This window comes from Amblyomma mixtum, chromosome 1 (assembly GCF_055824585.1).
Source record: "Amblyomma mixtum isolate Tamu chromosome 1, ASM5582458v1, whole genome shotgun sequence".
NCBI lineage: Eukaryota > Metazoa > Arthropoda > Arachnida > Ixodida > Ixodidae > Amblyomma > Amblyomma mixtum.
In genome coordinates this window covers 45,098,333-45,123,794 of record NC_143012.1, presented here as the reverse complement: position 1 = coordinate 45,123,794, position 25,462 = coordinate 45,098,333, and the positions used below count along the sequence as shown (strand labels likewise).

At 45.1% G+C, this 25,462-nt stretch overlaps 1 protein-coding gene across 1 annotated transcript in view; it reads right to left on the bottom strand.

Annotated features, from left to right (window-relative positions):
- Positions 1 to 23,940, bottom strand: part of LOC149366203 (sodium-coupled monocarboxylate transporter 2-like) — a 30,218-nt gene extending 6,278 nt beyond the window's left edge. The window contains exons 1-12 of the mRNA XM_089569856.1: positions 23,564 to 23,940; positions 20,855 to 20,920; positions 18,460 to 18,511; positions 17,115 to 17,182; positions 15,106 to 15,263; positions 13,803 to 13,943; positions 10,083 to 10,212; positions 7,079 to 7,167; positions 5,994 to 6,103; positions 4,192 to 4,259; positions 3,355 to 3,441; positions 2,305 to 2,471 (exon numbers count right to left, since the gene is read on the bottom strand). Of these exons, the coding sequence (XP_089425982.1) occupies positions 2,305 to 2,471; positions 3,355 to 3,441; positions 4,192 to 4,259; positions 5,994 to 6,103; positions 7,079 to 7,167; positions 10,083 to 10,212; positions 13,803 to 13,943; positions 15,106 to 15,263; positions 17,115 to 17,182; positions 18,460 to 18,511; positions 20,855 to 20,920; positions 23,564 to 23,845 (1,418 nt within the window). The 5' untranslated portion in view covers positions 23,846 to 23,940. The remainder of the gene's footprint in view (positions 1 to 2,304; positions 2,472 to 3,354; positions 3,442 to 4,191; positions 4,260 to 5,993; positions 6,104 to 7,078; positions 7,168 to 10,082; positions 10,213 to 13,802; positions 13,944 to 15,105; positions 15,264 to 17,114; positions 17,183 to 18,459; positions 18,512 to 20,854; positions 20,921 to 23,563) is intronic.
- Positions 23,941 to 25,462: the final 1,522 nt, after the last annotated feature.

Genomic DNA, 25,462 nt, shown 5'->3' with positions numbered 1-25,462 from the left:
CGTAAGGATCGCTTCGTGGCTGACGTTATCGAATGCCCCTTTGATGTCCAGGGCCATTATGACATTTTCTCCCGTCCGAGGTACGTTTCGCAGGACATCTTCTTGTATTTGGAGGAGAACGTCCTGCGTCGAGAGCTTCGCTCTGAAGCCGAACATGGTATGTGGTACACAGTCGTTGTCTTCCATGTAATTTTGCAGTCTTAAAGTTACCACCCGTTCGTAAAGTTTGCCAAGGCACGACGTGAGTGATATGGGCCTGAGGTTTTCAATTTGTAGCTTTTTACCAGGTTTAGGTATCATTATTACTTCGGCGTGTTTCCAATCTTCGGGAACCGTCTCCGCCTCCCAATGTTTGTTAAGAAAGCTGACGAGCTCTTGTATGAGGTCGTCGCTCAGGTTGCGGATTAGGGCGTTGTCGATTCTGTCCGCTCCGGCTGCCGTGTTTGTGGTGGTGTTTCTTATGGCCGCGTAAACCTCTTCCACAGTTATGGGGCGGTCGAGTTTCTCGTTTTCGGCTCCTCGATACGTTCCTTGGTATCGCGGGGGGTTGTGATTGCCGAAACATTTTTCTCGTGCCTTCTCCATTAGGGTGATGTCTGATCCCTCGAAGGAGTGGATGAACCTGTGGATTGCTTTATTGTTTTCTGATTTTATTTTGGTCGGATCGATTAGTGCTCTTAAGAGATTCCAGGTTCTGGCCGTGCCTAGAGTTCCCCTAAGCGAGTCGCTCAGTTGTTCCCAATTTTGTTTCGCGAGTTGCATCGCATATTCTTCCGCCTTTGCCGTAATTCCTGCTATCTTTAGTTTTAGTTTCCTGTTGTGTTTTTGCTTCCGCCATCTTTTGGTGAGACTGCGTCTCGCTTCCCATAGTCTGAGGAGGTGGGCGTCTACTTCAGGCGTTGCTGTCGTTCTCCTTAGACTTTTTGTGCATCGTTGTCGCGTTTCTCTCAGCATGCCGCTCCATTCCTCCAGTGATTGGATACCGCTTTCAGATTTGTTGCAAGCCCCGCGAAACGCGTTCCAGTCAGTGATTTTCGCCTGTCCAATCTGGCGTCTTATGGTGTCGGATGCTATTCGTGTCCGGAGGATAAAGTGATCGCTGCCTAGATTTTCCATCATGTTTTCCCACTGTGACTCCCTGCTCTTCCTTACGAAGGTGAGGTCCGGGCATGTGTCCGTGCTCACGCTATTTCCGATTCTCGTGGGGGTCGCAGGATCTGTGATTAGACTGCAGCCAAAGTACTCCGCTACTTCCACTAGTGTTCTTCCCTTGATGTCTTGTTTCTGGTATCCCCAACTCCTGTCCATGGCGTTGAAATCTCCTACGATGATGAGTGCATTGTTTTTGGCCAGCTTGTGCGCTCCATAGAACAGTTCGAAGAGTTTGGCTTTTCTTTGTCTCGGCGGGCTGTACACGTTAAGTAAGAACGTGCTGCTTCCCTGTCGCTTTTTCGGAATAATTTCAACAAGCGCGTGCTCGATGTCGGTGTCGGCGATGGTATCGTGCCTGATGGCGGTAATGGTTTTGCTTATAGGTAACTTCAACGGCCTGCTTAACATCCATAAAGGACGATTTTTTTTACTCTCTCTACCCTGACCCGCTTGCACAGCTGTACAATGCACGGGAACTAAAGAGTGCGTGTGGTGTCAGTCATGTTACGAGTTGCGGAACGAGTGACACTGTTGGTGGCAGCAGAGCACAGTAAATAGCGCGTATGACGGTACCATCGTATCTTCAGAGCTTCCGTGAACGTTGTTTCTGCATATGCCTGCACGAGTACACTTCTTTCTCGAACCTTTTAAAGCGTTTCACATACAACTGCTCGTTCATCGTACATTGCTGTCTAGCTAAACGTGCGAACACGCTCAGACTCTCCTCCTCTCCGCAAGCATGGGGCTGTCATTGCCTGCGAGCACAATGGACACTGTCGCGAGGAATACCGCTAGCGGACGTAACCTTGCGTCACTTTAGCCTTTGCATACCAATATGCCCACTGTAAGCTATAGTTCAGTTCAGTTCAGTTTATTACCTTAAAAGTCCCCCGTAGGGGCATTACATAAGGGAATTGTAGGCTGCCTTGTCCAATGATCAGCCTTCTTGAAAGCAGCTACCACAGTGTCGCTCGGCATAAGTGCGCCGTACCGGCATGTCCAAGCTCAGGGCAAGGTTGACGCTCATTTGATGAATTGATGCTCATTTAGAGGCGCAAAGAGCACCAAAGCTTCCCGGCCACTGCTGAGTGCTCGGCACATTGGTACCTAGCAGACATAGGCGTCAAGTTAGACGCTTCTGCCACAGCTCACCTGTTTGTAGGAATGTACGCCAGGGTATGGTTGATGGCCAGTGTGCCGTTCGCCGGACACCTGTCCACGGTGTAGATCATAGGCGTAGGTTCAATCTTTGACGCGAAGCGACCGGCTGTCTGCCATATCTGCACCAAGAAAACTGCCAGGGCTGCCGCCGCTGTGCCCTGTTCATGGATGCATAGAGTTACAAACAATATTAATGCGATAGAATTAGAGTTCTCATCACATCCAAATCCCGCCGATGTCCGGTGTCACGAAATTCGCTGACCAGTTGAAAGTGATCACGCGAATTTGTGACGTCACCACAACGTGCCCTAATAGGGCACTCCGATTGGTCGAGGTCACGTGACCTTGTGAAGCTATCCGAACCTGCCCACCGTGGCAGGTAAAAACCTGGTTACCGTATTGTCAGTAACCTGACCACCATGGCGGTGCTAAGGCAACCTGACCCTGTGAAGTCATCATAACATGCCCGCCGGATTGTGAGCAAGCGGCAATGAGAGACTGGTAAAGTAAGGTTTAAAATGGCCAATTCTGCAATCATAGGCGTGAGGCAGAAGTTAGGTGACAGAGGAGCACAGGCGCAGAAGAGATGTCTAATGGTATCGCAAGGTACTCTGAAGGGTAGGTGAAGCGTCGTCCAAGAATCGTGGAGAAAAGGCGGCGGGATTCGCTCTGTCCGCACCATCGTCGATATTCCAGCAAACAAAAGCTTATTCCGACAAAAGATAATACCGCGGCTCAACAATAATGCGAAGGGGTCTCAGTCCTGTCTCTTGACGTTATGAGAAATTTCAAGGTCGTTTTCACATATCGAAGAGACCAGCCTCCGGTTATTTCAAATATTCCAAAAATTCCAAATTGTCCTTTTCGGTACATTTTTCCTCTTTTTTTGCCAGCTGTGTACTAAATACATGCGAAAGAAGAAAAAGAATGCCGTCGTGACTTTGTATCCGCTATGTCTTGGCCAGTCCCCCTCGTGGGTATGTGCCATTAACCTGAGGACAGCATTGGCATCATCATCATCATTATGTTAACTTCCGATACCTTAGCGTTCGCCCAAGGAAAGCACGTTGCCAGGATGATTATTCCAGCGAAAGGGCCAGACGCCGCCGCATACAGTGCGATGAAGAACTGCAGAGAGGAATCACAGGTCAAATGTGAACGGGGAGAAAAATACACGTTTCCGTACTTTAAAAAATGTGCTCTCTCTAATCGTGATTAGCAGAGATAAATTTCTGCAGATGATCTTTTGAAAGTTATGGCCTCACTTAATAGCCATGCGAGGGAAATTAAGTTATAACTTATCTTCTTATCAGTAGTAAATTTCTAGATGTATTTCTGCGACTGTAGAAAAGACAAAATGAAGGTTAAATAATTGGCTTCTTAAAGGAAATGACAGTGTGGCCTTGAAGAAAACCTACTAGGACGAAGTACGCAAGACTGTAAACAGACCATTACGATCAAGTAAACACGCATATACAGCCGCAGGAATTTGTGTCTCGAACAGCGGCACGCCGTCATAAAGCAAGCCTCTAAAAGCAACAGTAATGGAGGGGTTGAGATGAGTTTGTTCCACATTTCCAACTCAGTGCATTTCTTTCCTTTTTCTTCGAGCCGGCCTATCGTTGAACTGCCATGTAGTCCATTTTCTACCTCCTTGTATGTACTGCACCAAAAGTCGTCACTTGATCTATGAAGCTCGGGATGTAGCAATGATCGCCAAAATTGTAACCACTCTATGCAATCAAAAAGGAACGCATATGGGTTGGGCAAAATGCTTTTGTTCAGTTCACAAAACAAAGCAAGCGTATTTCTGGTGCAACTGTTAAAGGTCCCAGAGTACATTCTGTAGTAAAATAAAGAGGCATTTTAAAGCCTTACCCTTGCAGCCGATCCCAGATAAGGCACGAGGAGGCCAATAATGGTCATTATTGTCCCACTTCCGGTTGCTGCGGGGAAAAAAAATGTCTAGTCACACATTTGAACTGGCCAAAGTAAATATGGCGGAAAGATGACGGAGTGGCCGCGAATTTCTGAACCGAAACACATTTAGAGAAGTGCATTAGGCGGAGAAGCCACGGTTGCGAGTGGGAAACTATCGTTTAATCCACACGCAAATAACACTGTCGGAACCTTTAGATTTCACCTTGCTTCTTCCTTGCAGACATTTGAAGAAATTCATTTTAAATTATGCAACTGATCGTCTATGCTCCTATTTAGAGAGCTGTATACAATGCATTAAAGGTCACCCTCAGCAAGTAAACTAAGTCTAGCTATCTTGAAGGCCCACAACTGAAAAAAGTACAATAGCAGCAGTCAGATCAACATAAAGCCCGTTCGACGAGCTCTTCTAGCCACAAAAAAATTACATCGGGTAAGGAACAATCCATCGAAAAGCTCTCCCCGCTGAGGCGCTTCCGCTTCTGTGCAACGCTGGCATAAAGGCCGCAGATTCCAAGAGCCGACCTAGTCTCGATCTCTTCCCCACGCGGAAGGAATTTTAAGAGCAAGGACGAATGACAAGCGGCTATCAGTAAATTCATTGCTTTGGGTTTAAAACTACGGTCAAGAGCCTTTATTACACCGACGTAGAGTGCCTGCAAAACGACAACACTATCGTTGGATGTAACGTAGCGTTTCCATGGTAACCGCTCGGTTTGGTACGAAAGGGAACAAGCGCACTTAACGTGCCCAGCCGTTCTTGCGCCGCACCCCAAAACTTTCTGGTCAGTAGGTTCTAGAAACGCCCTTATCGATGCCGGCTGGCCGCGGCATCGGTGAGCCGACCGCGAATGAGTCAGTAGCAGCATCATACCCTCGAAATAAATTTTGTAGACAGTGTATAGACTGTCCACAGACTTCTGACTATAAATCTATAGACTCTCTATAGACAAATCCTAGATAACAGTCCATAGGCACTATGCTATAAAGAGTCTATAGACAATCTATATATTTATGACCATACACTTTCAGTAGACTTTGGCCTAGGGCAGTCTATATACTAAGAAAGATATGTATTTATGACATGCATTTTGAAAGAAATTGTCCAAATAAACAATGAATGAATTAATGAATGAATGAATCAATCAAATATAGACAAAAAGATATATATATATATATATATATATATATATATATATATATATATATATATATATATATATATATATATATATATATATATATATATAGCAAGGCAATAGAGTCCATAAGAAGTCTATAGACTGTCTACAGACCGTTTTTACAAAGGTAGCAACGCGCGGTGTTTCCTCTAGCTCGCCTAGGCTGCCTTTTCCTCCCGAATTTGCCCTTCAGGGGACGCTAAGTAGAGGACGAACGGGAACTGTCGCGAAACGAAGGCACGAAAACGCTCGAAACTGCAGGTACGGAGACACGCTAGCATGGCCGATGTCATGAATGCGGCCAATTCATTGCGGACGTCTCTGTCGGGATGTCGTTTACCCGTCGTCGGCCCCCCTATCTTTCCGCAATTGACAGCCGCGCGCTAAAGACGCAAGGAGCAGCATAGTGAGCACGCCCGGGACGGGACCCAACTTCCAGCGTGGGTGAGCTCCTAAAACGGCTTTTCGCAGTAAAACGCGCTAAAGCTGTTGTGCCCTCTTTTGTTTTTTAATATGTTACCGCTGTTTAGCAATTTCCCGAACGAGTAATATTGCACTCACCTAAAGCTGCCATCACAAGGCTTGACCTTTCTTCCGGAATTCTGATGAACGGGGACACTATGTCTACGTATAGAACAGCCGCATGGGAATTGACTATGGATGATATTGTGCTGCAAAGAGAAATATACAAAGAAACCAGAAAAAATATACAGCAGCATGCCACCTTGTCTATTATGTGATTGGGGGAAATTCTCGTTTGTTTCTTTTCGTTCGGCCGTTCGTTCGGGCGGGCACCATCCTCGCTGGCTAGAAGCGCAGCCAGGCACTGAGGGGTGCATTCTGCTAGCTACGCTGGGATCTAAAAAGCACGCTCTTCACTCCATGGCTGCATGCTTAAGGTGCCCCATAATTAGGCTTTGTTGCACTTTTCGTGTTCCGAAAGCTTTTGTGGGCACCTGTACCACCCAACTTTACGTGATTCACACCTGCTTACAGAAGTTATGAGCTATATTCCCATAGCGCCATCGTCAACAATAACATTGCTTCAGATGAACAACAAATTAACTCCAAAAAAAGAAAAATGCTGCTACATTTATTAATTTAGTCGTGATAAGCCAATGGGCAAGTTTGGTCCAACATAATGGGCCGTAACTGGACATGTCATGCAGTGTTGGTAGCTGGTACACCTCAACCTGGTTTTGCAGAGCAGGTCGTCAAAGAGTGGAAAGACAAATTAACTCATCTGACTCCTTACCCTTCTCTCTTTAACTCCCTCTCCCTACCAAACGACCCACGCAAGCCCAAACCAAATCCTCTTTTCCGAAATTCCTTCCTTCCCCTGCGTCAACTACCGCTGAGCACTCGCGCTGCGTACTCGTAACGGTCGAGTGAGTTTTGGCAGAGCCATCTTTTTAAGGCTCAATAATTATTGATCTGAAACAGTTCATGTATTTTTGCCAATCTATTTCAGAGACGACCGCAGGGGAAAATAAACTCTCGTCTTGTTTGTAAATTAGCCTTCTTCGTAATCACCTAAAAGCAGCCACCACGAAAGCAATTAGCGTGCAATCAATGCGTACTTTACGCTGACATCGCGACAGCGTTTTTCGCGCGGACGCAATGGCGTCATTGTTGGAGGGGCTCACCTGATAGACGCACTGATAACTCCGGACAAGAACAAGCCTCTGATCCCCATCAAAGCACTTGCGCTTTTGTTGATATAGTACGGCACAATCTGAAAGAAGAGAGCGGAAGTGTCGTCAGTCATATTAATGTCTCAGGACGCCCTTGGTTTCTTCCTTTCGAACTTAATTTATTCCAAAATATTGTGATTTGATTTCTTGTAACCATACCAATCTCAGAAGTTAACCAAAAAAAGAAGATCCTTCAAAAAAGAATACATGTACCCATTCTGTTCCTGGTAAGCGCCTTCCGTTTACAGTTTAAAGCCGAGAAATGTACAATTATTTATAATATGTGCTGTCGACCACCGCGCCATGCCTCTGTCCACTCGGCCTTACGCACAAACGCCGCCCGAGAGTAACTCAGGGTTTCATGTCTCCGCCTACATAGCATTTGACGCACGCAAATAGGCCCAGTTTCAACGCGTGCAACTTTCCTATCACAGGGAGCGGCACGATCTGAATAAATTTGGTTTTTCCGACCGCACATCTCAGCTCTTGGCATTTCTATTGGCCCATATAATGACCTCCCTCGCATACACGTCTCCTTTCTCTCTGCCCTAAGTATATCTCTCTCAACCGCTACTTCCTTCACATATTTATCAATCAGTTTAAGGAAACCTCAGCACCCTTTCAGTGCAGACTGCGGGTACTGTATACAAAGGAAAGAAGCTAAGAGGAAATTTCAAAGCAGGAATTTCAATTGCTTATCGTAATTACATCTCATCCCAGAACATCTTCAGACTTTGTTGAAAAACTTGCACAACGTTTTGAAACGGTAGCGTTTCCGGTCCGGGTTCGAAATGATTACACACCTTTACCATACCGCGTACCGTGTTACCGTTAGCGTTACCGGATTACCGGAAAACCGACCACAGCCAATGCGCATGCGCAGATCGCCTTGATGACGCCACGTACCCGGCAGCTGCGCGCGCGCCTGCAGTATCGGGACCAATGAGCGCGTGCTCACTGGCAGTGGGCGCGGTCCCGGTACTGCGGTAACGTTAACGGTAACACGGTCCACGCTATGCTAAAGGTGTCTATTGCTAGTTTGTTATTGTCGTAATCGTAAAAAAACATCCATGCAGACTATGGGGACCGGCACGAGATGGCAAGGGGACGGGCCGACCGCCCGGTGGGGAAGAGGAGGGGAGAGGGGAAGTGGGGGCGAGGCATGGTGCCATCTTGTATGAGCACGCCGCGAGGGCACGATTAACGAGACGATCACGTGCACATTGCTGCTGCTTCGCAATCGCGCTAACCTTCCCAGAACTAAAACACGGTCGTCCAAACCAAACTCATACGGAGGAAATGCAGCCATTGCAAATCCCCAGCAGGGGCAGCTAGCAGCTTCCTTTCAGGGGGCGTTTACAGCTTGCATCTTAAATTACTTCAGTGTAAGCGTCTGTATACCGTCTCGAGCGCTCACTGGCCAGCCTGCATTACCAACGATGGCATTCTCTTCTCCTGTCTCGGTGTGCAATCCAGATTACTAAGCTGCCTTTTCGTTACGATATATTTTTCACTGCAATAGGTCAAGAAAGTTTCTCCAGTACCGTTCTATCGTCCTTGCTTAGGCTGTTTAATCTAGCTCTGCATAACATAAGCGTCTCTAAGCTAGCAGGTATAGACCCCTAACGTTCAACCTCCCAAGTCGGGCCCTTTTTCTTCAGTGTCTTTACCATTAAAGCCTAGATGCAGGTCCGGCACATGGTCCGACACATGCATAATATGTATGAGCACAACATGGTTCCGCTTTCAGACAGCTGCCCACAAAAAGCGAATACCTTAATGAAAGAAGACGTTATATTGAAGGCTTTGGAAAAGGTTTCAGTACCAGCTGCTGTTTTACAATAAAGTCTAAGCAGATTTTTATGCCGCAGTATGCAAGTATGACAGCTGAAAATGTTATGTGGGAACACTAGCAGCAATCGTAAATATTAACGCGGCAGCATTAAAGACCCCGCTGCCGAGAAAATTCGGTGTCGGCGTTGTTAGCGAGAAATCACGGGCAGGTGGCCACCAGAGAGTAACCTACGAGGTAGGTGGGCCACGTAGGTCAAGTGAACTTGCGGCGTCATACAACCTGCCCACAGGATAGTGAGCAAACTGCCCACCATGACAGGTTGCAGTTAAATTAATGATGAACCTTGGCCCCCCAAGGCCCACCAATAGGACCACCTGGCATCGCATTGCAGCGATATATCGCTTAACCGCTGCAACACCATGCCAGGAGGTGTATGAGGACTCCCGGGGATCAGTGAATATAAAGTACAGAATGCATTTCTGCATATAGGGGAATTAGCCCACCACGCTATCGCGTCGTACCCTTAAGGCGAAGCTTAAGTGTCCTCTCCAATTTTTATTGACGGTGTTGGCCAAATACTCAACACGTAGGCAAAGATATTTCATATTAGAAAGTTCGTTCTTCACATTGGTCATCTCTACAAGGAAATGACTTCTGACTGAGAAATATGCAAGATGTTTGTGCCGCAGACGAGGCTGTCAAAATAGTTTTATCTTAGTCATTTTGAAAACAGATTTTAAATGCGATAATTTTCATTGCTATAACTATAACAGGAATGTAGATCGTTAAGACTGCATTTCTGGCTAGTTGGTGCATATCGTTATTGTAAAGAGTTCTAGCGCGAACCAACACAGACTATTTGAAAGACGACGCACACACCAGCGCTATACAGGGTGTTTCAACTAAGGCTTTACACAATTTTTAAATATAGGCTTTTTGAGTGAGAAGAGCGCCTATTTATAAAAAAATGTGTAAAGACTTAGGTGAAACACCCTGTATATACCGCTTATGTCCGTCGTGTTTCTCGTGGTGTGTGCCTGTTTGTGCTAAAATGTTTTACATGAAGTCGTGCAGAATCCACATAACACAAGCGAAAAAAAAATCGCTGCGCCTTCTGCATCAGTCTAAAGGTTTCCAGATACAAAAAGGTATCTCCTTCACCTGATCGTAGCGCGGAATGGCTCCAGACAAAAATGGGTCACAATCTCTGAACCAGAATATTATGGACAGAGCTGTAACCCCATTCAGAGCGTAGAAGAACGCCAGGATGCCTATGCAGGAGTACGCCACTCTGAAAGGAGACAGACGAAAAGCGAAAGGACGAATAATTAAAGGTAATAGGGACACACATGTTCAGTGCTCTTCAACAAGAACTTTTGAATATTGAAACACTTTAACGTACTGTTAGGTAAATATTGTAGGTAATTGCTCATTCTTCCGACGCGTAAAGGTTCACCTTTTCAACTTTTTTCATCACTGGCATGGAGTTAAAACTTCCATGCAGAGCCAATGGGCAACGTCTTTGACGATAGAAAAAACGTCAATAGCAATAAAATCGAAGCCTGCCGTCGGGAGATCCGCGGCTACATTGAGTGTTTTAGCGAAATTTTAATATATATGCAAAGACTTCGCTCACAAACACATTTCCATTGAAAAATGTTTGTTCAGAATTGTTCAGTATGAATCGAAACAGTGACATTACTGAGCGAATGACGTGAACTAAATGCTAGAAATAATGTTGCCTCTAGCCTCTAGGTAGAACCAGATGTCATAAGAAACAGCTTAACCTGTGGGATGCGCAGTTTCTAGAGTTTCAAAAGATGGGAAGGGCAGAGACGCAGGCTGTACAACATATGACTTGGAGCCCAGTGAAAACGGGGTATGGAATGGAGAGTTTACATTGCATTTGTCGCTGATTGTCAGACGTTTTCACCTTAGCCTATATAGGTCCCTTCCCAAGCAGCTGAGGTAATCGATCCCTTATTAATGCGAGAGCATTATGTGACTATTTCACGTCAGCAAAAATTGTCCACAATTTTTTCTCCACGATTACGTTGTTCTCTGAAGATAAATTTCCGAAAGTGTGACTCTGACTTATTGTGTGCCTTCATTTTTTAGCGATTTAGCAGCACAGCAAAAATCTACGTCTGTGTCCCGCACAATTCTCTCCGCACGCCTTGGCCTCAATCACGGAAAGTTTGATTAGTGAACTTTCATACCATTTGTGATGTCCCATGGGAGCCAACAACGACGTAAAATATATGAATCTCATGTAAAGTTGGACAAGCAGCGCGCTGCCTGGCAGTGGCCGTAACCAGAACTAAGTTTAACCCTGAAGTTGTTGTTTTGACGACTTGTTTCTAAGGACTGATTCATCAAAGTTGAATCACAATTAGGGCTTCCTGGACGCGAAAGATACGACTCCATCTCCACCATGTGCTTCTCAATGAAAACTAATAGCGAGTAAAGAAAGTGTAGTCAGAAGTCCGCGCCTCCTCTAGACGTTGTAACAAGTGACGTTAACTGTCACGTACCATAGGCGGTAGAAAGAGTTCACGCTACGGATGCAAAAAATGTTTGCTTCATCGATATCAAGTCCTAGGTATTGACCCTTTAACGTCACCGTCCCTACCGAGTTTGCTGAGTGTTGGCTGCTTCTTATTGGTACAATGTTTTGCCAAGACGAATGTTTTCCCGTCAAATCAAACACTCGACTACGTCGGCTATATCGCTGTGTTGAGCTCTGCATAACCTTATACCTGTTTGCTCAGCGAATGCCGCTGTTGATCAAACCCAGTGATTAAGTTGCGATATGCAGAGAGGTAGGGGAAGGGGGGGGGGGGGGGGGGGGGGGGTAGGGGGGCCAAGTAAAAAACATCTTTTTGAAATGATCGAAACGCATTTTACATTTTTTGCATTTGTGGAGTGTCCATAAACTGAGGCAGAAAGATCACTTTAAATGAGCCTAATAGGGCTCAAGATAAGCAATGCACTCCTTTCCTTGCCACCAGTGGGACACTGCGCGGGATAGCTTTTCCTGAAATACTGAAATGCAGTAGCAAAAGCGCGCACGCTTTATATAACCTGTACACTCTCGCGTTCCATACTTATCGCTTTGTCAGTTAACTTCCATTCCTCTAGGCCTCACTTCCTTTTCCATGTGTTGTCAGCGGCCTTGATACTGCAGTCACAAGGGTTGTCGTAACAGCACGGGACAAGGAACACAGGCCAAGATAGTGAGCATCGTTTGACAAGTATAACGAGGGCAGGGGCTGTGCATGGTGGTATATATACCGGGTGTTTCATGGAAGACTCGCTAATTTTCAAAAATAGGATTTTGGAGGTAAAAATATAGCTTTGGCGCCATGTTATTGCCAGTAATGGCGGACAACAGAAAACAGGTGAATCGTCTTAACTATTAACTTTACTAACTAATTTCGAATGTATTAATCATTAACTATTAGAGTTAGGCGACTGGTTGGAATTGTAGATTTGTAGCAGGTCGTTAGTAACCGCCACGTCCATTTTTAGAATTGCGAGGGCGAGATTACCCTCGGTGCTTTGGTCTAGCAAACTTTGGCTACATCGTGCCAAAATACATGCGCATTCAAAGAGCATGCAGGCAAAGCAGCCCCTCCAGTGCGCGTAACTAGTCTAAATAGCCAAATTTTGTCGAGCCACAGCGCCGAGGACAAACACGTTTTCGAATTTCTAAAAACTGATATGGCTATTACTAACGACCGACTACAAATGCTTAATTGCAATCAGTTGACTAGCTGTGATAGTTAGAAAGTTAATTATCACAAATTGGTCAACCACCTTCCTACCTAGAACAGTTGACCGGTTTTCGAGTGTCCGCCACGACTGCTAATATTAGGCTGCAAAAGCTATATTTTCACCACCAAAACTCTATTTTCGAAGATTAATTAAACTCTTCCCTGAAACACCTGGTGTAACAGCCCTCGTCTTGGTTTCTATCAGTACTAGTCCGGCCGCCGCAGTGGCTCATTGGTTATGGTACTCGGCTGCTGACCCGAAAGACGCGGGTTGGATCCCGGCTGCGGCGGTCGGATTTCGATGAAGGCGAAATTCTAGAGGCCTCTGTTCTTTTCGATGTCTGCGCACGTTAAAGAACCACAGGTAGTCGAAATTATCGGGAGCCTTGAACTACGGCGTCCCTCATAGCCTGAGTAACTTTGTGACATTAAATCCCAAAAAATCAAAAAGCAGCACCAGTCCCGTGTACGCCGGAACCCATCCCACGTGTGTTTAGGGACTCAGGTTACAATTGCCCCAACGAAATACTGAATAATCCTGAAAGCAAACTAGCCGCCGCGGTGGCTCAGTGGTTATGGTGCTCGGCTGCTGACCCGAAAGATGCGGGTGCGATCCCGGCCGCGGTGGTTGAATTTCTTTGGAGGAGAAATTCTAGAGGCCTGTGTACTGTGCGATGTCAGTGCATGTTAAAGAACCCCAAGTGGTGGAAATTTCTGGAGCCCTCCACTACGGCGTCTCTCATAGACTTAGTCGCTTTGGGACGTTAAACCCCATAAACCAAACCAAACCAAACCAAAGCGAACTGTTCATTGCTCATTCCTGTCTCTCCAGAAAGACACTGGAGTGCATATTGCAACCGCGCAAAACGACGCAGGACGAAGAGAGGAAAGCACAGGACACGACGCGGACAAGACGCGACGCAAGCACAGGACAAGACAAGACGCAAGCAAAGGACAAGACGCTTTCCTCTCTTCGTCCTGCATCGTTTTGCGCGGTTGCAATATGCACTCCAGTATCAACCATCAACTAGAGTTACTTCACTTGTTACATCTCCAAAAAGACTGTCACTTTGTGTGCCACGGGGTGGATAAGACGTTTACCTACTTTCTGGCGTCGCGTAACGACTTGGCCGCCAGGAACCGCTGCGTGATCATTTGGTCCAGACCGAGCTTCACCAGCTGGAAAGACAGGCATCCGACTGATGACCCCCAAACCGTCTCGTCGGTTGTCACGTCCAAGCTGGTTCTGCGGGGATAGAGACGGAAATAGAAAATGCACGAACAGAGTAGTTCACATACCCTGGCACACAAAACTCCGAAGTATTTCCACAAGGGTTCATTTCAGCCACTTTTGCACCTGAATGAACGTGTTTTACTTTCAAATATAAAAAATAGGGGTGGAGCCACGCGAATTCTTCCACAGCACAATTAGAGCATGTATTCCTGAGCCCAGCAACAAATATGGCGTCGGTCCTCAAATTTGTTCTGAAAAAGGTCGGCCTTTGGTTCCAAATTTTGCAGGGTCATTGTCTGTGCAGGATTTCCTGAACTCGGTATTCCATCTAGTGGGTCAAATTTAGTGGGGCATAAGAAAGCGGAGCATGTGCGGTAATGGGAAAAAGACGGTAGAGATGGTCACCCCAACAGACCTTTATTATACGATTGGATGAGCGCCTCATGTCCCGACATCCACCAGCGGTTTTACACTATTCCAGCTGCCACCTGGCAAGTTGGTACACTGGTACACAAGTTGGTACCTGGTACACTGGAGAGAGAGAGAGAGACTCTTTAATGAAGAGCAGAGAATTTAGCCGGCGTTTTAAAAATCGCTGGCATGCTACTCTGCGTAGGGAGGGGAATTTGGGAGATAAAGACAGAAGGAGAGCAGAGTGGAAGAGGTAAAAAAAAAAAAACGAAGATAAAATGCGGCCATGAAATGGGTACTAAGGATGCAATGGCGAGTATTGATGTAACCTATGGAGTGATGGAGTGCATAGTCCGTCAAATGGGCTGACGAAGTTCACTGCATGAAGAATGCATGAAGGTGACGTGCAAGTGAGTTTAAAGCTTATCGAGATGTCCAATGTGTGCTACCTGCCACGGGCAGTGCACGAAAGAGTCAACTATGACCCGACATTGCTGGTAGGTGGCAAAGTGGAGCAAGAGCTGATTATGTTAAATTATGTTAAATTATGATTATGTTAAATTGCCTATAGTGTGTGCTTTGTTTCTGCCTCGCCCCGCGGTTGTACTTATGCCGCGTGCCTGACCACATGCTGTATGCCATGTCTATGTGTGGGGCCTCAGACACTCTCAAGCTGCTCCTTTGCGCTTTTTCGTGTGGGGCCTCTCCCTTGAATTAGGATAGGAATAACGACTTTCTTATTATGAGGAAAAACACAACTTACTCCCAGAAGTAGAACGTCGTGTTCAAGTCAGTCAGTGGTCGTAGAGGAACCTCGCTGTGGGCAGAGTCGTACACAATCTTTCCTATTATGATGAGGGGCGACGCAGTCATGATGAGGCCCTGAATACAGTCAGCCCACACGACGCTTCGGAGTCCTCCCTGTATGGAATGAACGAAATGAATAATGTCATTGCAATCATTGCCAGTCATTGTCAAAAATATACACCCCGAGGGGTTTGCTTTCAAGCTGTGTAGCGTGGCTCTTTAGAACATTTGACAGTACTAAGCTTGAATGGGTTCAGGACTAAATTTTCTCCCGCCTTCACGAGATTATGGTCCCCCGGTAAGCAAGAGAAGCCGCGCTGCACGGATTAGAAGCGGACCCCTTGGCCTGTATACGTTTGACAAAGACTGTACAAGCCATATGAAGCGATACAAACACGGCACATAAGAAACAGTGTTATTTAAAACTGAAAAAACTTGAGAACTGAAGAGAAATATCGCGTGCCTTGTCAACCTTTTTTCGAAACGAAAACTAATACAAATAAAAAGAAAACCCTGCTTCTCGCACACATTTGTGGATTGATTGCTTACAGCGTTTTGATAAAGAGCTCTGTTTCATATTGCTTTGCTAAGCGCATACAAATGCTCGCAATACAAATAATTAGCAAGAACTCAATGCATTTCAACTAATGGGTAGCACCAACGGATGAATATGTATAAAAATTGCGTGATAAAGCAAATTCCTGTGAAGTGGCTCGAAATGTGATTTCGCGGTTGTGTTATTCGGGCCTTGAGTATTTAAACGTTTGTTCTAAAAAACAATAGGTCGGCTTATTGAAGCGCTTACTTAGTGTTTATTATTTTCTTCTCTCTCGTTGTTTTTGAACTGTCGTTTGAAGAGAGCTGGCTTTATGTCTGTTCGTGTGTGTGGAAACGAAAATTGTAATTTTACTGGTAGATACAAAATACGGCATATTTCGCTGGACCTCTCCTGCTTTGCGTCAGTATACTCAGGGAATAGAGATCAATAAGTTTTGGCTGCACCACATCGAAGGATTGGACGTAGAAGTATGGCCAGAATAATACGGAGCTCGAATCTGGCGTCTGATTGATTCCAACGTGTTTTGCAAACAGAATAATAAAGTTTCTAGCATCAGCACGCAACCGCACCAAAGGCATTTGCTTTCAAATTCAAGTTTATTCGTGTAGGTATATTAGCGCGTTTTGTTAACAACTATGTAACTCAAGATGCAGAAAGTAAAAAACATGCATCGCCACACACGACCAGCTGTTCTGTCAAACCAACTGCGGAAACGTGAAGATACTTATCTCTCGCATGCGAATTTTTGAGAATATGCCGCAACGCTGTTCTAAAATTTTGAAAATTTTCAAACTCAGGAAGGCTTCTGACAATGGATGTGACTTTGAAATGTCTCATGTTGATTGTGGCCCATTACACAGCTTGTCACAACGAAAACGTAATAACGATCAGTGCAAGAGTTGTACTTCTTTGCAGACATACGCGTTCAATTAGGCAAACATACGCACAAAATTTAAGCATGCAAGCGTCAGAAACTTCAATGCATTTTACGATATCTTCTACCTTATTTTCTGTAAACAATGCTTCATGCGTTGCCCTCTTGCACGTGCACGCATGGACGCCCACTGACACCATAAGAAAGATTTTCAAACAATGTTTTGCGCAAAGAAAGCCTGCGCCGGAATTCTCGTACTTCCAATCTTGGTCATCACTTCCTCGGGTCCCTTCGGACGTGGTGATCCGGTGAAAATCGCAGAATCGCACAGCTTATGGCAGGAAAACACGTTAAAATACCACGAAAGAAACAAAACTTTTTTCTCTCATAGATTAGGAGTAATCATCCTCTTTAGGCTTTCTGCCGAGCCGTTGTAGATATCTCAAGAAAGTGATTAACTGCAGCGAGCAAAAAGTGGTCACGCCCTGAGCAGCCACTTGTATTAATTGAGCGCTATGAAAGGGAGACTTACCAGTGCAGTGTAGACTGTTCCAGCTGCACCAAGCGCGATGCTAGAGCCTATAGCGGATACCCCAAGCACTGAAAGAGGGATAGCGAGTGCACTGTAGCAAAACGAAAACAAAAAAAAAAATGTCATGAAAAATTGTAATTTATTGAAACGTTTCTTTTTGAGCAGGTTACGCTAAGTGTTTAGCACAAAGACAGCAAAGGCACTTCGCTTTGCTCTCTTTCTTTAGGAGATTCTCGAGCGCTTCTTCCTGAGTGCAAATGGCTCATACTCAAAGTTGGCTGTAGGGTTGCAAAATTTACCTGGAGAATCAGAACAGCAGCATAACCTCTTGAAACCCGACAATTAAAATTGTGCAATATATCGGACAACTGAATCGCAGGAAAAACAGACAACATCGAAGGTCTACAGCGATAAAAACGTCAACGCAGGAAAAACAGACAACATCGAAGGTCTACAGCGATAAAAACGTCAAACTCAGCTAATATTTGGACCTGCTCTCCTATATACTGAGTATTGTGAAAGTATGTCTCCATTTCAATTCTGTTTAAGTGCTCTTAAAGGATGGGAAGCTGTGCGAGCCTGTTTTATATTGGTAGATTTCGTAAGAAGCAAAGGCAGAGAGTTGACAGTGCGACAAAATAAATTCTTTTGTGGTTCCGACCACAGCAAAAACAGCGCACAATTTTTAAAGTAAATACGCTACCAGATCTTGTTTGCAAACAAGGGCTATGTTGTAAGCAATATTCAAATTCTGCACAGTTCTGTAGCCTGTGCCAGGACCAAAACATCACTTTGGAAGCTGAATTCGCCTGTTTTATTACAGAATCCGACTCGCAAAACAGGGAAAGCACTATTCCATTTTCCAAAGAGTTGACGAGGAGGCGAGCGGTTCGACATAAAGTGGGCGAACAGTCATAAACCCATGTAACAAGAACTTTGGAGGCGATTTAATTTCACTAGGTTTCAAACGCTTCCCTTCCAGCCCCTATTCAACATGTCATCCAGTAGGATCAAATAGACTTGTTTCCAGAAGCGATGGCTTATTTTCTTTGACAGAATACAATACCAAGGGGATTTTAACTCACTCATCCAGTCGTAGTTGCATATGCGAACAAGACACTCATCCCCCAGACATGCTTTATGCCGGAAAAATGGGTCGAAAAATATCCCGAAGTATTCGCCCTACCAGCTTTCCCCGAGAGGTGTAGGATTCGTGCCAGCTCGTTTATAGTAGCTACTGTTCACTCCACAAACACCACATGCAATGTGTATACTTTAACACACCAATCCAGTCCCGCAACACTGGCAGTATTATGAGAGGTGCCAATAAATCATGGTATCTTACTTGTGGACATGGCGACTGCTGCACTGTAGATTGCCACTGCACCCAGAGCTTGCTGAGAGGGTGGAAAATAGAGTTAATGAGCCATCAACTGTAGCGATGGCCCAATCAACTTACTAAGTCTTGTAAGTAGTCAATGAAAGCATTGCAATCATTTGAATAGCACAAACCTAGCGTTAGTATAATCATGTGTCCCCTCTGCAAATGTTCGGGCTAATTCATTCTCGTGCATGGTAAGGCGTGATAACCTTCCACGCAAGAAAGTTGAGATGTGCGTGTGAACATGTGTACATTAGCATGTGCGCAGTCTTGGAAAATGCAAGTAGGTTCTTGTACTCTGATATTATCGCCAACCTATATATTATAGCATTTCCTGCCCTCCCTTTGTCCAGTTTGAAGTAGCGGGCTAGAGACCCATTTCTCCAGTCGACATCTCCACCCTTTGCTTTGGGACGTTAAACCCCATAAACCAAACCAAAACAAACCAAACCTTCCTGGCATTCAGCCTTCACCTGTCTCGAAGGTATTTAAAAAAAAATTGAGGGGACACTTATGTTCCGCCCTTTGTTGTGTTGCCTTTGATTACGCTTGCGTTATATTTCCACCTTGCTGAAACCCCTGGTGGATTGCACTATCTGTAAATAAATATAAATAATAAATAAATAAGAGTATGACGCGATAGCGTAACGGGTTAGTTCCCATATATGCAGAAGGTCACTGTCAATTTAAGTTCATACATCCCTGGAAATCCTCATTAGGCAGTGGTGCAGTGGTTAAGCGATGCGCCAGTGCCCTGCGATGGCAGGTGTTTCCAGCGGTGGGCCTTTTGTAGCCCAGGTTGCTGTTCTTAAGCGACCAGTCATTAATTTAACTGCCACTTGCCACTGAGGGCAGTTTGCTGACTCTCCAGTAGGAATGTTGTGGTGACACTGCAAGCTCACTTGACCTACGCGGCCCACTTGCCTCCTAGGCTGTTCTTTGGGACCATCTTCCAGAGCTATGCTCGTGATTGTTGATGGAAGGACAGAGCAAAAAAAGAAGGGACGAAGAACTTGAAGGAACACATGACGAGCGCTTTTTTTTTTGCGTTCTCCTTCCACCAAATGAACGAATACCAACATGCCCAACTCTTCGCTCTGCTCGTAATTTTTCGCTCACAACGTCGACACCGACAACGCTGACACAATTATGTTTCATGTATGTACCAGTGTCGGTTTCAATAAACTTTCAGTTGTTAGTAGCGCTTCTCCTTCCGTCTCTTCGTGTTCCCTGACCCCGGTTGCAGCGTTGGTGAAAGTTCCGAACATAAATCAACTAGCTCAAATATCCGTATTACTGCCCCACCATATTTTCTAGAGAACGGGGTATTTAACTCTACCGCGTCAAAACAAATTTATGGCTTCTTGAGCTAATGCATGGTGAGCCTTCGATAGATGGTTAAGTTAGTTTACAAAAGCTTTTACGTACCATGGCATGAGTTCCGAAGCTGATGCAGACAGTACAGCTCAAAACATTCCACAGCGAAACGACTAAGTTAATTCCCGACAGACCAAAAAGGTAAAGTAGATTCACACTCGCCATCTTAATCGCGAATGCTTCAGTAGTAGCAATCTTTACATTTAAAACCGTAACGTACTAAAATAGATACAAGCGATCGATCAGTTTGGATACGATGGTATTCTTCTCTAGAGAATGACGAAATATAGACCTAGGCACATGTGCGCTTTAAAACACATGATAACCACTTCGAGAATTAACTGCGTTGGCACAACCATAAGCTCTTGAAGGGCCAGTGATTACTCCCTCAGCGACTAACAACAATGGAATTGGCAGCACATACAGTCTTGACTGGTTGTTTCAGAAATTAGGCGCTACAGTTTGAGCCGTTTCCCCTCTCGTAAATTGGAGTGTAAACACTGCATGCCTCCGTGCCAAAGGTGGTCCCGAGCGTTTCGACCTAGGGCTTTCGTTCCAAAAGGCAGTCTTAAACCTTCTTATTTGAGGCCTGTCGCTTGACGATCACGAATATCTCATGCATGGTGCATTTTCTTTTCCTCGTTTCTATTTTGCTGCAGTTTTGTAGTTTACAACAGTGCTAATTTAGTATGATTACGAAGAGACACCGCTTACTTACTATACATGCAGTTCCCATGGTCGCCTCTTCGAAAGTAACAAAAGGTTGTAAAAGATCTTTCAGATAAGCTTGGGGAGAGAACTCCAGTATATCTATCTTTTCATATATTTTCCTCCTTTTGCCTTCAATAAATATTTTTTATCGAATGAAGTCTTTAGTTTGAATTACCTTATTCAATTTCAGATATCTGCCCTAATGAGGCCTGTTTCCCATTAAAAAAATTAATTGCCATGCATCACGGCATGACACATTATGTACACTTACGCTGAGGACGAAGTATATGAAGGAGGAGGTGATTCCAACGCTGTTCCCATAGCGCATGCGCAGGTACTTGTTCATGGAAGGGAAACAAGATGAAGATAAGGTTTACCAGTTGTTTTTGTGCATTTAGAGAAGGGGGCGAACTTCCTTTTCTTTAAAGGGGCCCAGAAACACAATCTTAGTTAACTGTTTTGCCTGTTGATTGCATACAGTGAGTTATAATGGTGCTATTAGCGTCGGTAACACCGCGTATATTCCGTTTTTTAATATTTTAATGTCCCCCCAAAAACAACTTCATGGCTCTGATGGTGTCGCCACACAGTGGCGGGTTTTTAGCAGCGGATATGACATCACCTGGCGCGAGCTTGATGACCGGACAAACAGTAAATATACTGCAAATTGTGTGAATAAATGGAGAAACATTTTGTCACTTGTCTGCGTTTTATATTATATCAACAAAGACAATTTGTTTGTCTTAGATAAAAGCCCTGCAAGGCAAGTAAAATAAAAATACACCACCAGGGGCGCTCTGGCATGGAAACAACGCTGCCAGTCTCACAGAGAGCAGGCAACCATGGAGTACAAACTTCCGCGACGTGCTCTGGCTGGCTGTTTTGATTGGTTGCGCCACGTGCCGTCATTGGGAGAGCGAAATAGGAGTGGGAAGCCCCGCCAAAATCGAGTTGAGGGCAGCGTTTTGTTTGCTTGTATTTTGAAATTTCTTCACTGAATAACTCCCGTTCCTGTGCATCGATTCCTGTAATTATTTTTAAGTCAGCATCTGTGTGACATAAAGAACCCACCTGAGGTATAGCCGGTATTCCCCCAGGCAGTGTTTCGCAGCCCCTTTAAGCATTCAAAAATTTTCTCTCGTTCCTCAATTTCTGATCTAAGAAACGTGGTTAACTACAGAAAATAGCTTATGCGATTTGCCAGAAATGCAAGCTGCTTACGGTTTATTTTGTTTTCGTTGCTTGTTAAAGAAGCGGTAGCCTATGTTGTTTTTCTGCTTAAAATTTAGTTTTCACTTGACGGAAGTGGTACTTAACGGAAGTGGTCTGTTAACAATCCTTCGTTACACTTCACAAAGCTTGTGAGTGATGTATTTCAGCGCAGCGTAATGCTAAGGAAGATATTTGTGTGGCGCTTATATTGACCATGCCGTGACGTCATGTTAATTTCTGCGCGGTAAGTGGTTTTTATTTGTAATAAGATACAAACCAAGTAAATGATTTTGCTAGCCGCGGCATCGACCAGCAGAGCCTAAAGCACGTAAGGTGCAGCGGCCGGAAATAAAAGGGACAGTGAGAGGAAAACGAGGGGTAAAGAATGAAGGGAGCAATAGAAAGGACTGCGACAGGGTGGCGCGGTACACTGTACGCTATGCAATAATAGTCACTTTCAACGAAGCGTGTGTCGCTACCGCTTACCGCGTACCGTGTTCTGCCACTGCTCCCACGCTGATTGGTTCCGATGGAGCAGTCGGCGCGCTGCTGATGGGAACGTGGCGCCGCGCCCTCAGTGTGATCTGCGCAGTAGCGGGGCGCAGTACGCGGTAAACGGTAGTGCCAGCGGTACGCGCTAAGCTAAAAGTACCTAATATATAGGTTCAAGGCGCGGCAACCACTTTTAAGGAGTATTAAGAGAGTAATTACTCATTGACGTCCACCCAAGCGCAGCCATACTGCTACAAAGGAAAGCTAAACAGCTCTCTCAGAAACTTCGCAGTTAAAGAAAAATTCGTCTTGGTCCGGGGTTCGAACCCGGGACCACCGCTTCACTAGAGCAGTCGCTCTACCAATTGAGCTAACCGGGACTTTTTTTTTTCTTTCATGGTATTTACTTACATGGATTTGTATAGAAAGCATATATATACATATGTATGTATGTATATACACACACACACACACACACACACACACACACACACACACACACACACACACACACACACACACACACACACACACACACACACACACACACACACACACACACACACACACACACACACACAAACACACACACAAAAACAACTATTTACAGAGCACCTAGGTAGGCGCTACGTAGCAGAAACATAATAGTAACATATAACTAAAAGGCAGGTAAGGATATACAGCGCATCAGGAGAGGAAACCAATCCGGTACAAAGTCAAATTTTTTGTAAATGTCCGTTACCTCCAGCAACATTCGGCTAAAGTGAATTTTGGGCGAAACAACACGCGCATACAAGACCACAACGTTGAGCTAACCGGGACGGCAAGCTTATGGTAGGGCGAGAGAGAATTGATCAATAACTCGAAGTGGATAACTCGAATGATCAATAACTGGAATGATCAATAACTCGAATGAGCTTTGCCGAAGTTGCACTACCTCCTGTTTCTCGGTACTCTTAGTAATACAGCCGTCAGAACACAGAAAGTACGAATGACGAAATGAAGAAAGAAGAAAAGAAAAAGTGAAAAATGTGAGAGGGAGAAAAAAATACAAGAAAGAGAACAGGAAGGAAGGAACAAATGTTTCAAGAAGAAAAATCCAAGAACCGCACGTGCACAAAGTAATTATTTCTGGCTTCATTTTCAAGTTCGAGGGTCCGGTTTGTTGCGCCATGCCCGACAGATGAACCTTACCTGCCATTAAGATGGTGTCATTATGCGAGAAAATAAAGCTAAGCACGTGAGTTGCGCAAAAAGCAATTTAGCGCGCAGTCACCTCGAAGACTGATGTGACCTTCAGCTCGTACATCACAGGCAGGAATAGAGTGGCAACGATGATGCCAGCGGGGAGGAAAGCCGCTATTCCCCATAGCATGTGAAAGCCGTAGACGTAGTAATGGGCCACAAAAGCGATGATGCTCATGGCCGTGACACCGGAGGCGACCGCGGAGACTGCCAGTGGAAAAGACGGTATGCGGCGGCCTCCCAGGAATGCCTCATCTCGGCTGCGGACCCGCCTGCGCAGTGACAGGTAAAGGCCGGTACCTGCGTACACCATAAACAACGCATCGTTGTGTACAGAGTCGATCACAGTTGCCTAGAGCGCTCAAGCGGTGCCGTCCGGTGGAAATAAAGCGAAATTCGAAAGAAAGCATTGACTTTCACTGATCATACTTGCGCTGGGGAGAAGCCTAACAGACTGGTGCACCACACAGGCACCAGTGCCTTACCCCCAGCAAAGCAGCTGCGATAAGATTTAACTTATTTTCTCCCCAGCACACCGCTCGAGCTCTCTGGACAGGCGTGATCGTCTCTGTAGACACTCACTTCATTCAAAGCTTGCCACTTTTTCTCGAAGGGACAGGATACACAGCCGCATCAAGTTTTTGCAGTTTGTAACCTGTCATTGTTCGATTCTTTCGGGCTATGTCGAAATACGTTGTGAGTAAAAAAGGCATTTATTGCGTAGGAAAACTTGACAGACGCTTAAGCTTCGCCTTTAAAAGTGGAAGGCGATAGCGTTTTCGGGTTCCGATCGCATCGCACACTCAGTTGCCCAATTGTAAATAGCATACTCGTAATTACTCATGTACGCCTTGGTATATGTATCGAAACACTTTACTAATTCAGCCGCCACGGTGGCTCGGTGGTTATTGTGCTAGGCTGCTGACCCAAAAGACGCGGGTTCGATCCCGGCCGCGGCCTGAAGAGGGACCTTATCTCTGACGGCGAAAAGCAGAGGGCATAAGATGGACTTTAGGCCATGCACTCCGCTGTTCGCATTTCATTTGATGCTGATAGTAGCTTGCAATGTATTCTTTTCCAAGTTTCTTTCGCTCAGATGATGGCAACCCGCCAGTCATTCCGTATAGCGACTTTTTCAATAGATACTGTAAATCAAACACTTGTACAGGTGCGCACAATTTTTCGAAACGCCGAAAACATGAAAAACACAAATTTCCTCTCTGATTGGAAGCGCAACCAGACACTGAGGGGTGCATTGTGCAGGTCGCACTGGAACTACGAATCACACTCTTCATTTCATGGCTGCATGTTTAAGATGCCTAGTATTTAGGCTTTCTTGCAATTTTCGTCTTCCGAACACTTTTGTGAGCACCTGTACCTGGAACACCATCCCAAGTACAAACTCACAACACATTAGCAATACCATCAAGGCCGCCAGGACAGTTGGCGTCAGGATTTAGCAATAAATTCAGCACTACACTTTGAGATTGGTAATAACCGAGGGCGGAATAAAGACAAACTGAATAATGGGGGTGACACGAGTTTTAATGCCACTAATGAGGGCAGTATTGACTTCATCCCCTATATATTTACCTCCTAGTTACCAGCTGATCACATCGCCTTATCCGTCGGTCCGATCTTATAAGACTTGTCTTGGTGTAAACCTTTGCTAAAATGCTTAATGTTATGACGCAAGCACATAAAAATTTCGCATCAAGTATCAAAACATGCATGATGAGTCTCTTGTGAATATTTCCTTCAAAATACTCGACTAACATAGGTTTTCTATTACAAATATCTTGAAGTGCATAAATGCGCACGCTTTTCTTGGCAGACTCACGTGCCCTGTATAGAAAGTAACGCTAATCATGCACTTCGCTATTTAAGACGCAATTTTTTAGGGTGCCCTATAACTTGAAACATTTTCTTT